The sequence below is a fragment of the Clupea harengus genome, chromosome 16, assembly GCF_900700415.2.
Source record: "Clupea harengus chromosome 16, Ch_v2.0.2, whole genome shotgun sequence".
NCBI classification, from domain to species: domain Eukaryota; kingdom Metazoa; phylum Chordata; class Actinopteri; order Clupeiformes; family Clupeidae; genus Clupea; species Clupea harengus.
The window spans coordinates 18096435-18114195 of NC_045167.1; the positions used below are offsets into that span (position 1 = coordinate 18096435).

Consider the following 17761-nt stretch of genomic DNA (forward strand, 5'->3'; position numbering starts at 1 on the left):
CTCGGTAGGATTATGTCGAAGATGCTGAGAATTCCAATTTCTGCCTCTGGCTGCATCCGATACAGAGACGTCTGCCCCTGCTAATGCCCGACTCAAAGTCACCATGACACAGAACCAACACACAGATCATGGCGGCAATGATGCAGCTGTTGTGAAGTCGTCAATATGTCTGTACACATTGCACTGGAATTTCCACTATGCCTCCACTGTATATTTAGGAAGTCCTTTTCAAGGATTTACTGAGGAAGTATGAACGCTGACAATAAGTACCTTGACAGCATAAAAATCAGATGTCTGTTGTGATCGTCCTTCAGTGGTAAACTCTGCACTGGTGTCGTATTACTGATGTTCCCGAGACACAGCGGCAGCTCTGATATGCATTAGTGAGCTGCACTCAGGACGTGGAGAGAGACAGGCTTGTTTGGTGCCATCACTGCTGTGCCCTTTCTGGCAGTGGTGTTTGTGCTGGTAAGATAACTAGATAATGTGAGTGTTTGTGTGTGTGTGTGTGTGTGTGTGTGTGTGTGTGTGTGTGTGTATGTGTGTGTGTGTGTGTGTATGTGTATGTGTATGTGTATGTGTGCATGTTAGGGGTCGGGGGCTCTCACAGAGGTGACGATATGACAGTCACGATACAATATTGTAGTGATTCTTTACATTTTAGGATACAGTGAGTATTGTGATTAGATTCTACAATACATTGTGATTTATTCCTCCATATTAGGTTTCGAAACACTGAGAGTATCTGTAGCCATCTAGGTGCAGCAAATTTGTTCTCGACTTCCTTTCTAATTTCAGCTGTGACGCAAGAGAGGAACAAGGTCATGAGCCATCTTGTGGACTTCAGAAGCAATGTTATCAGAGTAGATGTATGTACCAAAACTAAATTTAAATACATAATATAATCACAATACTTCGCTGTATTGCTATAATATCGTACCATATGAATACTGTGATACTACACTGTATCGATTTTTTTATCCCATCTGTAGTGCATGTGCTGTGTGTGTGTGTGTGTGTGTGTGTGTGTGTGTGTGTGTGTGTGTGTGTGTGTGTGCTGTGTGTGTGCTGTGTGTGTGTAATACACAAAGGGATGGCATCTGGGGCAATCTGGGAGACACCTGAGGCTCCCACTGTGTTTGTGTTAAATGGAGCCATCCAGTAAAAGGCCACTAAGGACTACAAACCCCATGGAGACAAGATGGAAATAGATACAAAAAAGACACAAATTTGCTTAGTCATTGCCTTCAGCCTCCTGAAAGAAAGCCTCACCTGCAGTGACAGATCGGGGTATACCAGGACACCCTTATAGAAAAGGAATATGTCTAACTTACACAGATTCTCACTTTTAATCATTTAGAGGCACAGATTCACCTCTCCGGCTGAATGAGACACTGATGACATTCACTGTCTCATTAGGATAGTTAAGGTCACTTAAAAGAGCCGTCATGTCCTTATAAACGTAGCCGGTAATGGCGTCTCATCTGATCCCATAGCTGGTTATCATTAGGCTAGCCCTTCTGCATGTTTCTGGTGCAGGCGGCTAAAGCTAATGACCTCATTACGTTCTACTGTCTTTAGCAGTAGGAAAGGAGGACATGACAGAAGGGGAAAACTGAGAGGGGAGGTAGTGAGTTGGAGGGGTGGGAAGGGGGGGGCGAGGGGGGAGTTAGAAGGAGGGTCAGGGCTGGTACAAATGTCAGCCGCCAAATGGCAAAGGGAGCTCAGGGAATGCCTCGCGAGCCACTGAGAGGTAAGGGCGAGTGTGTGTGAAAGTGTGTCTGTGTGCCATTTTGTTTTTGTCTGATGTGTTGCGTGCGTGCGTGTGCGTGTGTGCGTGTGTGTGTGTGTGTGTGTTTGTTTATGTTTCACTGTGTGTGTGTGTGTGTGTGTGTGTGTGTGTGTGTGTCCCTATTATGAGTTGACAGATCGCTCTGTACTCACCAGAGCTTTCTCGGGTTCCCCCTGGGACTCAGTAGAAGACTCCATGTTTCCCACTCTGCCTCAACGCCCTCAGTGCTGCTCAGAGACCCGCATCACTGCAGAAAGAGAGATAGAGAGAGAGAGAGAGAGAGAGAGAAAGCATCCGTTTACAAACACAATTATTCATATGAACACACCCATTATTACTCCTTTAGACATACGACACACATCTTCATATCCACACTCAAACACAAATACAAAGAGAGACACACACATTTTCAGGTCACAGGAATAATGACATTCATGGACACACACACACACTTTACAGAATTAGACACGTGTGGAAACCAACACGTTTGCTAAATGCTCCTCTCACACATGTGCACACCCACACAAACAACAGCAGCATCTGCCCAACCAATACCACAAGACATCAGGCAACACTTTCACAGTTTGTCATCTTTTTGCACACACACACACACACACACACACACACACACACACACACACACACACACACACACACACACACACACACACACACACTAATTACTCCTTTCAACAAGAGTAGACTGGAAGAGAGAAACGATCACCACTGTCACAGCATCTTAGCAGCACAGAGTTATGAACCATTTAAGGCAGAAAAAGAAAATGGGAAAAAATGTCTCAGTGAACAAGGAGACAAAGGCCGACACAGAACAGGGCGAAGAATTTACTAAGAAATGGATGCACACAAAGACATGGCTCATCTCTGCTGTGTAGGATTCAACATCCATGCAGAGGCAGAGCGGGCACAAAGAAAAGAGAGAAAAGCCTCCGCCTTGCTCTCAGAAACACGTCTAACTAGGTCCTTTTCATCACACTCTTCTGACACCACTCCTCCTCTCCAGAGCGGCCCACAGATCTCCATTAGCGTCTAAATGTAAACGCCAAACTGCCTGGAGGTCATCGAGGGAGTAAGAAGACGCTGCCATGCGCAAAGAACAGCCCTGGAGGAAAAGCTGCACACACACACACACACACACAAAAAAAAAAAAAACAGCATAACATAGCACTGTATAGTGTGCGTTTTTAGCCTGGGCTGCATGGCTAGTCACTGTAGTCATTCACATCCTGGATGTGACGTCAGGAGTGCTGTTCATTTTCAAGAAGATATGGCCTCCATTGCCAGCTATAAGGTCGGACATTCTGTCCAAAATTGTTTTTGAGATGCAGTGGAGATGAATGGTAAAAGGCAACGTTGGTGACACTTTAGCTTGCTCTTTAGAGTTGCATCCACCCCTTCCCCTAAACATACACTCATACTAAGGCTGAACGATTAATTGCATTTGCGATTTAATCGCGATATGATAGAACACGATTTTCTAACCGCAACGTTCGCGATTAAAAACGTGATAAAAAAAAAATTATAATAATAAAAAAAAAAAAAATGATTATTAAGATGGTCAATTTTGCACAGTGTTTAAAAAGTGCATGCCTTGTGTTTATTCTTACAATTACTTTGTTTAAATTACTTAAATGCACAGTGGCAAAGCCACCGATTTGTTGTTTTTGATTCTGTAATGAGCAGTTAAATGAAAATTTTAATTGTGGGAAATAATATTTTACACTAAATGTATCTAATATTGTGTTGGTCATATTGAAATCATTCATTACGATTTGTTGGGAAAAAAATGAGGATAAAATAAAAAATCGCATATTAAATCGCAATCGCAATATTGGGGGGGGGAAATCGCAATTAGATTATTTCCCCAAATCGTTCAGCCCTAACTCATACCCACACAAAAAAACTTAAAGGCTGATTGAGCAATATGCCTGATTTCTTTAAGAAAGGGTCTTGAGAGGCTGTTAATGGAGATTTCTGTCTGCAGAAAAAATTAAATACATATCAAAGCATACTTTCTTCTCCATATTCTGCCTAGACTGGCTGTGATTGGTTCCCAAAGCTTCAACCAGGGCTGATGCAAGAACGCACAGACAACCGTAATGTCCAAATCCCTGTGTATCACAATGACTAAATTACATGAAATGGTGGCTAGGCCAAGTTAACTGGAAAACCCAAGATGACAAGCAAAACGGCTTTTGATAGCCTTGACAGAGTGCAGCTTCCAGGTATGGTCCCCGACAAATCCTTTCCTAGAAAAAGTAAAGGGTGAACAGACCAGAGAGAAAAAAAATTAAAAAAAACAGAATCCATCCTCCCTGCTGACTTCAGCCATTTCTGTTACCCATTATCTACTCAGCTCCAAATGTGAGAGCAGAAATGCACAAAGGGCTAGCGAAAGAGGAACTGCTGCCGCCAAGTTGGCCTTCGGAGTAAATGACAAGTTACGCTAAAGAGCAAAGTGAAAGGTTTTGTGTGAATATAGGTTTTATGACAGAGGATGGTGGAGCTTAGGGGATAAAGCTAAGAGCTGAAACTCTTAAAAGTATAAATTCCAACCCTCTGGAGGGGCATCAACTTCTCAACAATTTTGCGTAGTAACACTAGCAGGTTGTCTCTAGCAGAAGGCGCTAACAGGCATCGGTTAGAGAAGCAGGATGGTACACATGCTAGCCTGACAAGCATCATCACATTAGCACCTTCGGCCTGTTAAAGCAACTTACACACTGTAAGAATGTCCTTCATGGCATCCAGCCAAGAGTAACAACGATAACACACATGACACACATGACACACATAACATACACATACCAGTGACGTCAGTGACTTGGATTTACCAACGTTGAAAGTATATATACATCAAAAGAACTTTCTAGATGATATCAGCTTCAAACAGCTGGTTCACTACCTCTGCGCTGCACTCCACGCTGCCTGACCAACAGTGTTAGCTCATATATACATAGCACAAAAGCAAATATTATGCCGTTAACAACAGGAGAGTTTACATAGTCATATCAAAGAAGGCTTCACCTCTTAAGGTCAGGTATTTTGAGTTCAGTACCTGCCTCTCTTTAGACCAGCAGGCTCTCACCACCAAATACATCCATACATTTTAATTTTTATTTTGTCAGGGTGTCTAGGTCCAGCCGAGTTGAGCACTGGTCTTAATCCTCTCTAGCTATTCCATCCCAGTACTGCAGCACAATCACAGCCATATTAATAAAACTAGCTATAATCTGCCTGAAGATTAGAGTTTCCAGGCTTTCCCTGGTCTCACTGACCAGGTGCTGACTTGGTCAACATTTGGACTGAGCAAAAGTGAGCCGTCACCTGGACAATAGCTGGGGATTAAAAGCTGGGAGAAAAAAACCTCCCATTAAATCCTCTCTTGCTGGTGCTCACATACACTACTGTACCAGACACCTTTGGGGTCCCAGTTCCCATCTCTTCACTTACACGAAAAGCCACAGCAATCAGATACACGAGGGGAATCTGAGCTCTGGATTCAGCATGGAACCTGCTGTTGGATCAAACACAACAGCTCCATGGTCTTTTACACAACAGCTCCATGGTCTTTGGAGCAACATCACCAGATATCCCACGACCAACTGGGCCTTCAGAGTTGTTGAGCCAAAGAGCAACTATCAGCCTGATAGAAGGAGAGATTATGGATCCAAGAGGCAAAAAGATAACATGCCAGAATGACTTAGCAACGTAGCATGACTTATCTACATTGTTCAAGTGAATAAAACTACCAGTTTTCAAGTGAGGCTAACACAAATTCTTCACTCTGTTGCTTCATAGCTTTCTGAGTGCGTGTCTGCGGGGGGAAGGGGGGGGGTGGATTAAGATTTCCTCGAAAACTATAAGTGCTCTAGTCTGTGAGGCTTAGCAATGCAGCTAATTAACACAGCGGACCGAACACCACGAAGACAAAGACCAGTGGTAGGTGGAAGGCTTGAATTTAATCAGCCAATTTTGGCTAACACGCATTATTATAGTGAGAGACATGTGAAGGGTAAATTGGCTTAAATTGTCGTGTGGGTCCACACAGTGGGTCTGCGATAGTCTGTTCCAAATGCATCTGAGCCAATCAAATCTCACTTAAACCCTTATTACGTGTGCAACATCAAAGATAGTTGGGGGTCAGAAACGTGGTCCACTTTGCATTAAACAATGGAACATCTCATGATGTAGGCATAACAAGTGCACACTGCTTATACATCCAGACTCCGTAGAGGTCATCGTTCCGAGCACCTGAACTTTTCTGTTATTTGTTTTCATCCTATATCCTTCGTTCAGCTTGCTTCACAAATGCTCAAGAGGGCTAGGGACTGGCTGTCACCTTGGGGTGGGGGGGGGGCTTTCTGGAGGTCCCTCAGTCAGGAAAGGCCATTAATCATTCCCAAAGACAGTGGGAACTCCCCAAACCAGTAGCGCAGTGGCAGTGGGAGGGGAATTAGGGGCAAACACACAGTAGCGGAGTGACACGGAGAAGTAGAGCTCAGAAAGCGACTGCCAGGTCAGAAGAAACACCCCTCCAACAGTGTGTTGGCCTAATTCCAAGCAGGTACACACAGTTGTTCACATACACAAAGACGAAAAACGAACACAAAACCACACACTTTAACACACAAACTGCCACCAGGCCAAACGTGCAGGCATGACCATGCACTGTATCTATCTATTATTTCTATTGTTAGTAACAATTTGTTATTATATCTATTATTCATTCATTATACATACATACACACAAAACACAACAAAGTCTTTTCAACCGGTCTGATTTTACACAAATGAGAGAAAGTTCTTGTGAGACTGCACTTGAAATTTGGTCCTGCAATTTCAATCTTCGGCACTGGTTAATAAGAGCCGTATTCCGTGGGTTTCTGTCTTGATTCTTGATTTGAGCAATTGATTTAATGTCAGGCACACAGACTGGCACAGAAAAAAAGGCAGGCAAGCACCGAAAGAGAGACAGGCTAACCTGATTGGATGAAGGCCCACTATGGACTAAGATAAGGGAATTCCATTGGCTATAAGAATTGTCAGTCATTTCTACTCACGCCGGTTGCTGTCCAAGATGGGGGGGGCCATCCCTCAAAGCATGACATAGGACTCGGCACTCCAGCAAGATGAAGGGATCGATGCACAAAAACAAGCCCAGACCACAGTCACAGCACCACTGAGTCATGGACCCAGGGGGCAGACAGAGAGACAAACGAAACAGGCCCATACACACAAAATGACAGGTACAGCTAGGGGTTCGAGACACTCCGCACCCACATGGGAGAACACACACAGACTTGTTGCTGATGCATTCAGTCATCATGAACACTGTGGCCAGGCCAGACACCTCTGTGTTCCTGGTTCCAGAGAGCAATCATCAAAATACAGATAGTCTGCCACATGGAAATAAATAAATGCACGGACACACACAGACAGCCTGTGGGATACTGTTTAAAGGCCAGTGTTGCTGTGTAGGAGGTATGAGGTTTATATCCGAGTACTACCCATTGAGCTCACAGTGCACAGTTACAGAAGGTGTGTGTGTGGTTGGGGAGGGGAAAGTGTATAATGGAACATTGCTTATAAACCTTCCTTCCAGCGAGACGAAAGGCTAGTAAAAGCTACCATGCCAATTAGTGAGACTTCCAACCTGTTGAGCTAAGAAACTGGCATCGCTTCAGCGACAGCAAGCCGCTTCTTGTGCTTCTTGAAACACTTGCACAGCATGGTATGCTAATGGCATTCCAAATCATCCACACAAAAAATGGTTCTCTTTTCAAGAAAGTGTCTTGCACTCCCACACACATTAAGACAAGTTGTCACAAAAAAGGTGCTAAGCTTATCTCTAGAGGTTGTGGTTTTAGCATTCTTTAGCTTCAGCTCGTATTTTTTATCATTCTTTATGCTAGGAGAAACATTTAATAATTATGAATTACAACACGTGCTGCTCTTTGATCCTAAGGACGACTGAGTGGAGAGGTCTACTAAGTGTGAAGGAAATGTAGCAACAACTGAAAAGATATAAATAAAATCAGGCCAAGAGCTCCATTACATCCACAACATTACAACCACTGCATTGTGACCCACTTACTGCAGAGCTGGAGGGAGCATCTTTAAACACTTTTATAGGGCAACGGGACGAGGGAGAATGAATCACGGACGCAGGACAGCGGCGCATGGTGGCACTGCATCAGGACAGATGACGTGTGTGTGTGTGTGTGTGTGTGTGTGTGTGTGTGTGTGTGTGTGTGTGTGTGTGTGTGTGTGTGTGTGTGGTGTGGGAGCTGTTGGATGCTTGATTAATGGCTTTCAATACCCCAATCATCCTGAAAAGGTTCCCCCACACATGATCCAAACAGGGAGAGACGTGTCCGTGCCTGTGGCTCAGACGTTAACTCAAATAGCCACAAAGAAACCGGCTGAGCCCAACTGCATGTCGTAGATCAACAAAACCCTCAGGCTACATTTAAAGAAAAATCTATACACGTTCTATAGATGCTTACACTGCTTGCAGGAAACCACCTGCACGCATTTTAAGTCATTGATAATTGGTTAGTGTATGAATGGCTAATGAAAGTCTGCCTTTAATAATTAATCTTATACAGCCTAAGTGTGCAGGCTAGCATTAAACACATGCACCAAAATTCAGGCAGCAGGTTTTTATCATAGATATTAAAAAAATCTTGCGAGCGCCATGCGTGCTTATAGTGCCTCCATCCTACTGGTGAGCTGAGAGGGGGAGGAGAATACTAATGTGGCCTGTGCACATGGCTCTCGGAGTCAAGGTGACTACAGACCAGGGTTTGTGTTCTGCGCCGACAATAGTCCATCCTGAAGGTGGCAGGCAGGCGGCAGGCAGCTCCCTATCGACCACAGCGCTGACAGGGCTATAGAATGTGCCCTGAACATTTCACACAGGTCAAACACACACACACACACACACACACACACACACACACACACACACACACACACACACTTCTGAGCCCAATATGCCATGTTCCTGTACAGGCTGTGGTTGCAAGCATAAGTCAGGCAGCACAGATCCGGAGTTCAACACACAGACACACCCACACGCACACACGCATGGACACACGCAAACACACACACGCTGATGTGGCCTGCTGTGCACACCCTCCCACACACAAGCGCATACAAAGACAGACACACATGCACACAAATCATTCCCCGTCACGAGCACATGTCACAGGATGAATATAGATCCTACCTCATGCGGCTCACGCAGTGAAAAGCAGTTTCTCAGCGACAGCAACACCAGCACCAGCCTAGCAGACAGGAAAGGGCAGGGGGAGAGTGAGTGAGAGAGAGAGACAAAGAGAAAGAAAAAAATGACATCAGTTTTTGTCTCTTGCTGTCAAGCAGCGTCGGCTTGAGCATGCTTAAAATTGCTCATCTCTACTCCTCCTAATGTCCTACAGGCCTATATTTTTGTACACAAACGTTTCTGCTTTGAATATCGAGGAGTATGCAGATTTTGTGTGCAGTCAGATTTGTGTGTCCATCCCGGTCTATAAGTGTGTGTGTGTGTGTCTGTGTCTGTGTATCTGTCTAGCCCTGAGACGACATCTTTGGCCAGCCTTCGGCACGCCCTGGCTTATCCCTGGTGAGTGGTCACTCGGGCCAAGAGGCCAATTAGTGCGTCAGCCTGCTCTGGCCAGTGGCTCCAAGGCTGACTGGCACAGAGACACAGATGTTTCCAGAGCTGCCTGCGCTCACTGCCATCTCACCACGGCAGACCATAAAGACTTGCAGATAAAGGAGCCGGGGTCGGCATACAGACCGTAGATTGGCAATGGAAAGGAGCCACCATGAACAACCGCCCGAAAGAGACACAGGCCAAGAAGCCATAAAGGGGCCTTTAAGAACTCGAGCCAAGAGATGGAGTGAGCGTGTGCATCAGCGTCGGAAATACACAAGGGCAAAGGGCAAAACTGCCCCTAAGAAATATCATTTTGCCCCTGATATCACTAGGAGAGGGGCAAAAAATGCCCCATAATTTCCTCTAATAATAATTTAATGAACTTCAAAAACATCGTAGCCTATATGACCCGGTCCATAAAGAAATACATGGCCTTTTGTCACCAGGCGCCAAGCAACACGCCTTCGCCTACGCTGAATGATAACTAGTAATAATATATTTTTTAATTATTTAGTCCGGTTTAGCTAGTTAAACGTTAGTTAGCTAACGTTAGCTAGCTCTGATAGTGCGTTAGCTACAAAGGCTTTTGCTTGCAAGCTAGCTAACTAGTCCTATCTGTATTTCCTGTACTATGGTAGGTACATGATTAAAGGTAACAAAAAAAATCAATAAATATAATAAGTTATTATTATAAAAAAGAAAGACAAAACTTACAATTGTTAATAGTTGTTTAAAAAATGTAATAATAACAATAAATAACCACAAAGAAATAAGAATACAATTGAATATGATTGTCTGATTTATGTTTTCTGTTTGTTTTTTGTTCAAAAAAATCTAAGAAAACACTTTGAATTTGTAGAGTACTGCTTAATAGTCTTATTATTGCCTTTTGATGACAATCCCCATATACTCTAAGCCTAAATAAGTATGTTTATTATTTTGAACATAGTTAAATGTTATTTCACAAGTTTCAAAAAGTGCCCCCAATTTTATTTTGAATGCCCCTGGATTTCAGTCAGTGGGGGCAAAAATTGCCCCCTAAAAAATATGTAAATTTCCTACCCTGGTGTGCATGGTAGGAGAGGAGGGGAGGGGAGGGGAGGGGAGGGAAGAGAGAGAGAGAGAGAGAGAAGGGGCGTGTGTGTGAGTGTGGAGGGGATTGAGATTTAGTCACCCAATGCCTTGGTCCCATCCCTCTGAGCTTGGCATGCTGCCTGTCTTTCCTGTTTAAGTGACTGTGCGCATGCTGAGGGGCCGACCCACGTGTGTCCCTCTCCTCCAGATGCAGAGAGGGGAGACGGGGACATGTTGAGGCCCAGCTGGAAGCCTCTCTCTGGGGAAAGCTGCCGGGCCGGGGGCCCCATCTGCAGTCAGCCGGCCAACCACAGGGACGGGAACAGAGGTCGGCTCAGAGGTTAGCGGAGGTTAGCTTAGCATCCTCGATGTCATGTGTCAGTGACGATCAACAGCAAAATGTGATCTAAAGGGAATGACTCAGTCCAGAGAGGACTCAGTGTGACTCAGTGACCTGACTTTTATCAGGTCCATTTGCACGACAGCATGTCATGCGACAATCTGTTCCGTTCCGCAGGGAGACATGATGGAAATGTTCCACACTGCTTGTTCAGCCTACTTAATCAATGAACTGACCCAGAGGGAATTCATTAAATCAACTGAGCCGGGACATTTGGAGGAATCACACACAGAAACACAGACATACACATAGACACATACACAGATAGAGAGAGAGAGAGAGAGAGAAGAGAGACAGAAAGAAAGAAAGAGAGGGAGAGAGAGGGAAAGAGAGAGGGAAAGAGAGAGAGAGGGAGGGAGGTGCGCAAAAAAAAAAAAATAATTTAACACCAGGTAAGGTATGGGCTATTCGAATGAGCTAGGTCCACCACCACACATCATCACCAGCTGCATGATGAGCTGGCCAGTGCATTCCAATACAGAAACCCAATTCCCCAGCACAGGCTGATACATTCTTGGCCCTCATCCAGACCTGCTTTCTTCTGCCTCTCTGCTCCGCCATCCTCCACTGGCTGTCCTAATTGTGTTCTACGCGTTTCCCCAGGCTGGGGAAGGAAGAGCCTGCCGTGAGCCAGGTGGCGGACGGAGATAGTTCTGCTGCCGCCGAAACACATCTCTTCACACCTCATAACGGTGTTATTAAATATATTTCCGTGCTAGGCCAGGCAGCTTGCAGCCTTCGATCACAGTGCCGTTTTTTGGAAGTTGGAAATAACTCGCCTTAAGCCCAACACTGCCGGGAACAAACAGCTTAAGGATAGGTGTCAAAAGGGGTCTTGGTGTCAAGAAATTAATCGAAGGGGCATTACTATTGTCGCTTTTCAGTGTTTGCTTGAATTCACACAGCACCGCTGAAGGGGGAAAGCCCTGGAGCAAGAGAGCTTCTTCCCCTGGTCAGTCTGAGGGAGGCACAAGGAGCATGTGGTTAGCTTGTGGCATGGCATGAAGTGGCTAACGGCAAAGCCAACCGCTGAAGGAGGATGTGCGGTCTACGGCTGGATGAATCGGACTTGATGTCAACAGAGATGGGTCACTTCAGGGTGCTATCAAATCTTCAAACGGCGATTAATAAAGTCGATCGCTGTTGTTGTTGGCCAACCATAAGAGCCTAACACAGCTTAGTAGCATTACTGCTCAATAACATGATATTACCCTACAGGTTTCGCTACAGAAGCTGTCTGGCCAGTCTTTTTCTTAGAGCGTCATAAACCATGACGTACCCACAGGGTGTTCAACAGATAAAGCATTACGGCAAGAGATAGAAATACTTCAAACTCCAAATACTTGGAAGCACAAATTCTACTTGGAGTGTTCTCACAACGCACCTCCCAGCACAAGGTCCCTCCCCGAAGTCTCTTCTGCCTCGGGTAAGCAATTACAGACAAGAAGGAAGTTAAATAACTTCAATCCATTTATGCGCTTGTGGAAACCTACCAAATTATCAGCCATTACTTAGTTCAAGCAGAACCAGCTCAGTGACAATTATATGCGTTCTCATCACTAGCTCCTCTGACCTCTTGCCAGTGTGGTCGCGTCCATGAGGCTCTGCCCCGCTCACAGGCCTCATTGCTGGTGAGAGGCCCGGAAGGGAGAGGAGGACCATGGGGGGGTTGAGGATCAGGCTGTGCCGTCAGGGGAAAGGGTAATGGAGAACGTGCGAGCGGCTGCCCGCAATCTGCTTGTCTGAATAAAACTCTGGCTGTGACATAACACGGGGACGCCTACGTCACCACCACTTTCTCTTTCTCCCCCTCCCTCTCCCTTGCACGCTTGCTCGCTCCTTCTCTCTCTCCTGCACTGTCCCTTTAGCTCCCTCCTCTCCCCGGTCGGGCTTAGACCGATTAGCAGAGTTGACTCAGATCCAGAGAGCTGCCCCAGGTACAACCACCCCCCTCCCCTTCTCCCACGGACGACGCCTCCCCGACTTGTTCCCATGACACAAACATAAGCCTCGCTAACAATGTTAAATAATGTGGCAATTTCACTGATCATTGTCACCATATACCCCTGCATGGTTTTGGCCATTTCCATTAGCCCTTTGCATGACAAAAACACATCAAAACCTTAAGGGGTCCAAATTGATTACTATGACTGATGAGTGGCCATCTGGTCTGATGGGATGTGTGCTCCACTACCACTCTTTATTTATCTGGCAAACATACCAGGTCTGTAAAAACTACACTAATACCGTGTGTGTGCGCGTGTGTGTGTGTGTGTGTGTGTGTGTGTGTGTGTGTGTGTGTGTGTGGTACCAGAAAACATATCCTTTTTGGCAGAATCTAGGACCTGTTTGCTGTTAGGTTGGCAACCGATGAGATGGTACTTCTGAGATCAGCACAAAGTGTGGAACAGAAAACTAAGCTCTTCAAAATATATTCAACTACATCCAAGATATGGAATTGTATGGGTCAAACTAGATGACTTATGTACAATGGGCTTTTGCTCGTAATAAATAAGCCTGGTAAATGACAAAATCCTAAATGCCTAAAAATGATATAATATCTTTTATATCATTTTATATATAATTGAAATTACATTCAACATTCAAACTAAATCTGCAGTTCAGACTGAATTCATATACAAATAAATCCCATCACTTAACAGGCAATAAGATGGCATAAGATGTTAAATGGTTTGCTACATAAATGAGTAAACTCAAGTACAAGGCAGAGCAGCCAAGTAGGCTGCCCGAAAAGGATCTTGTGAAAAGGATCCAAATACGCTGCATTCGATAACCTTTGATTCTTCCTGTTCACAGGCACCAAACAAAGCCAAACTTGTTTAATGAAAGTTAAATGCAGACAAACTGAATTATGTGACTTGTGACCACGGACATGAGCACAAAATGCCAGCCTCAATACCGGTCATGGCCCCAAGGCCTGGAGATGAGCATCTGCTGCCATGGGCCACCCATCCAACATCTACCTAACCTAAACAAGAGAAGAGAGCGCTCTTCTCCTCTGCTCACCAGCACCATGTATGGGAAACCATTGCATACCTCCCACACACAGTTTTACAAGCACAATCCTGAGAGGGCTTAACCACATTTTTCAATTAGGGCCCTTTAAATCCATCAAAAGCAAGTTAATAGCGTATTCCTACAATGTCACACATTAATCAAGAAAAACACAGAGAGGGAGAGGGGAAGAGAGAGAGAGAATTTCCATACTACAGAATTTATACACACTACTGACAATTTATACTTCACATTTCCATACTACAGCACACAAAGCTGAATCAGACTCGGAAAATGTTGAAAAAACAATAACATCCCTCAACCGAGGTCTATCAACCATATGGGCATCACCCTCACAACCCTCACTGGGCCGTCACCCCTCCACACACATAAAAAAAACTCCAAGCTAGTATTGTTTGGATGATATTGAGGCTTCCGATGAGTCAAATCACAGTCACAGTCTTACCCGCCCTTCAGCGTCTCGGTAAACCCACTCTGCTTCGCACACACCCTACTGGCTCACCTTTTGTGCCTCGAACAAGCCTCGCCTATATTTAGCCTAATATTAGCATTCCGGTCGAGCCTTTTGAGACCACAACAAAACAACAAAAGCACACACATACAAAGTGAATGAGCAAATGAGACAGAGAGAGAGAGAGAGAGAGAGAGACAGGTGCTCCGGAGAGGTGAGGTGTGTCGTGGCCTCAATCGGGCAGAACGTGGGCAGACCAGCCAAGCAGAGGAGCAGGATTCCTACAGGCTCAGTCCATCACCTGCCCCTGTGTCAGGCTTGTCATGGCCACCCTTAAAACGGCCTGCATGGGCCTACCCGAGGAGGCCATAAAACACCAAGCCTTGAAACAGAGGTGGGATTTACCGTCCAGGGTCCTATTCACTCCTGGTAAAGTATTTGTGTGAAGGCCTTCCGTGGGCAGAGGGCCAGGGACTATTAGCAGTTGGGAGGTGTGAATATCTCAATAAATCACTTCTATCCAGTTTGGCAACGGACTGAATGAACCGGCACATCTGATGCAGGGGTTAATCTCTCACCAACTTCTTAAATTCTTGCAAACAAACAAAGACACACATCCGCCCAAGAGGTTCGAACCATTTTGATTTCTGGCTTCTTAGAGGAGAGCGAACTCTGGGCTAGTCTGGAGGAATTCATGCCGCTAATCAGCTCATTCCATAGACATGTAAAATGCATTAGCCCCCTCAGTGGCACTTCCGCAAAGCCCTGGTCGCTGCAGAGTCACGGAGCTCCTGTCAAATTAGGCCAGCATCATCGTCCTCATTCACAGCGGCATGTCAGTCATCCGCACCAGATGTTCACCACCACTAGCACACAAATCTGTCTCGGAGCGAAATCAGGTTGGAAAGGACTTAGGCCTATTGTTACAAGACAATAAATCGAATCTTTTATTAAAGTATGCTTACTTTAAACACTGTGCGCTGTAATCACAGCATCCGGTTACATAATAGACAGTCAGTGTCGAGATAAGTCACCGTGCTAAGAAATCGTTCCAGCGCGACACTGATTAATCCGAAATAAAGGACACAGATTTGATCGAGCTTGACAGGATTCTCTTGTTGAGCCATGAGGCGGAGTGCTGAAAATCTGCGCTCCGTTGTGTTCGTGCTATGCTGGTTACAAGAATGCAAGAAATTAAGACAGAGGGATCAGAGCTGGCACTGACCGTGCAGGTTTTTTACTTTTTACTGGGAAGTAATGAGCTAACGACAGCATCCTGCTCAGCACGGCGTACTACAGCACATGGCTCAGTAGGCTGGAAGATGAGTGTGCAAATTCACTACAAGTGGAGCAGTTAATACCCAAGATACAAACCTGGGCAGTCAGGCACTTTTACTTTAAAAGAATACATAAACGTGACGGTGCACAATGATAATCTTTCTTTAAATTTGGTCTATGGAAACCGCTTTCGTTTACCGATACCGCGTCCCTTTAATTTCTCAGCTCTTCGGCTGCAAACAGTCTAACAGACAGCTTACCACTCGAGTAGTGACAGGACAACAAGGCTTCAAAGCACTCCTGCCCAGCAACACAGACTTTTCCAGGGCTACCGGTTAAGATAGGAAAGTTTCAACTTCTTCTCAAGGAAGGTATAGATACGTCCAGTTCACCTACACCTTCCCCCAGGGTCAAACATCCAGCATCCATATATGATGTAGGTCCATTGCTCCCCATCCAGACATAATTAGCAGAGCCATCTATCACACTGGGCTCGGGAGAGACAAGACTTGGTGCTCTAAGCTAATGAGCTCCATTCACATAGAGGGATGTGCTTTTTACCAAGACTGGTGTGAGTCGGAGGGGATAATTGGATAGAACACACTCTCAGAGAGACAAACTCTTTTTCCCTGGGATGAGACTCTTGGTTCTACAGTACCTGTGGAGTTGATTTCTCCTGAAAATAGCTTCTGCAGTGGCATCTGGGTGAGAGGCAGGTGTTAATTAAGACAGTGCTCGGCGGGAGCGTGCAGAATGAAACAGGAGGGCACCACAAGGCGGGCTTCGCAACTGTTTAGAGAACCTGAACACCAACTTAATCTATGGATTTTAACGGTCTGAAAGTAAGTGGTGACTGTTTCAGAGGGGAGACAACAACGTACCTTTCAGATGGCTTTGTATGCAAAACAACAGGACTGATATTGCTAACAGCGTATAGCCTGAAGGAAAGAAAAAAAAAAACCTTCACCACATTGTTCATAAAGAACCGATTGCTTTAGTTGGGGCATAGACCCAAAAGCTGCACTCGGGTGTGAAGCTGTAATCAGGATACACAACTGATTTCTCATACAAAGCCGCTGGTTCATCATGCATGGCCTCGGTTGATTACCCGTGGTCACAGTACTGTTTGTGTGACCCACTCAGGAGGTATGGGGCAATAATGCTTCTGCTAAAACTGCCCCTTTAATGACTCACAGATTTCAGTACAGAAGCTGAATTTCTGTTTTGATGAGGAAGAAGAGGCCCACAGATGGTCCTTCCAACACAATCATGTTTTACATTGGGCCTTTTAGCCCCTCTGACCTCATGCTTTTACAGTGACCATGAAGTAACAAGCAAGGGCAAGGACAACACTTGTGAGGATTAAAGATTTCGTATGAAATTAAAAGTTAAATAGCATAAGGATCTAAGCTGTTGTGGGACTCAAAGGGCTTTTATATCAGTGAGCGATTTATTAAGAGAAACTGTGAGAAAACCTTGATCGCTTCACAGTTTGAAACTACTTTGGCAATAACAGGATTATTAGAACTATATACTATATATATACACTGCTGTGCAAAAGTTTTAGGCAGGTGTGAAAAAATGCTGTAAACTAAGAATGCTTTGAAAAATATAAACAATAAATGTTTATTTTTATCAATTTACAAAATGCAAAGTGAGTGAACAAAAGAAAAATCTAAATCAAATGAATATTTGGTGTCACTACCCTTTGCCTTCAAACTAGCATCAATTCTTATTGGTACACTTGCACAAAGACAGGGATTTTATATGATTATAGTGCGGTGTAGGATCAACCAATTATACCAAACAGGTGCTAATGATCATCAATTTCACAAGTAGGTTGAAACACAGTCAGTAACTGAGACAGAAACAGCTGTGTAGGAGGCTTAAAACTGGGTGAGGAACAGCCAAACTCTGCTACCAAGGTGAGGTTGTGGAAGACAGTTTCATGTCAAAGGTCATACATGGCAAGACTGAGCACAGCAACAAGACACAATGTAGTTATACTGCATCAGCAAGGTCTCTCCCAGACAAAGATTTCAAAGC

The 17761-nt window shown here is 44.8% G+C and overlaps 1 protein-coding gene across 4 annotated transcripts in view; it reads right to left on the bottom strand.

Annotated features, from left to right (window-relative positions):
* Positions 1-17761, bottom strand: part of osbpl8 (oxysterol binding protein-like 8) — a 90476-nt gene that overhangs the window by 67870 nt on the left and 4845 nt on the right. For 3 of the 4 annotated variants that reach the window (XM_012815473.3, XM_012815476.3, XM_012815475.3), the window contains exons 2-3: positions 9045-9102; positions 1945-2039 (exon numbers count right to left, since the gene is read on the bottom strand). In XM_012815473.3, coding sequence (XP_012670927.1) covers positions 1945-1989 — 45 coding nt within the window. In that variant the 5' untranslated portion in view covers positions 1990-2039; positions 9045-9102. The remainder of the gene's footprint in view (positions 1-1944; positions 2040-9044; positions 9103-17761) is intronic. The other variant, XM_031582797.2, reaches the window with a different exon arrangement.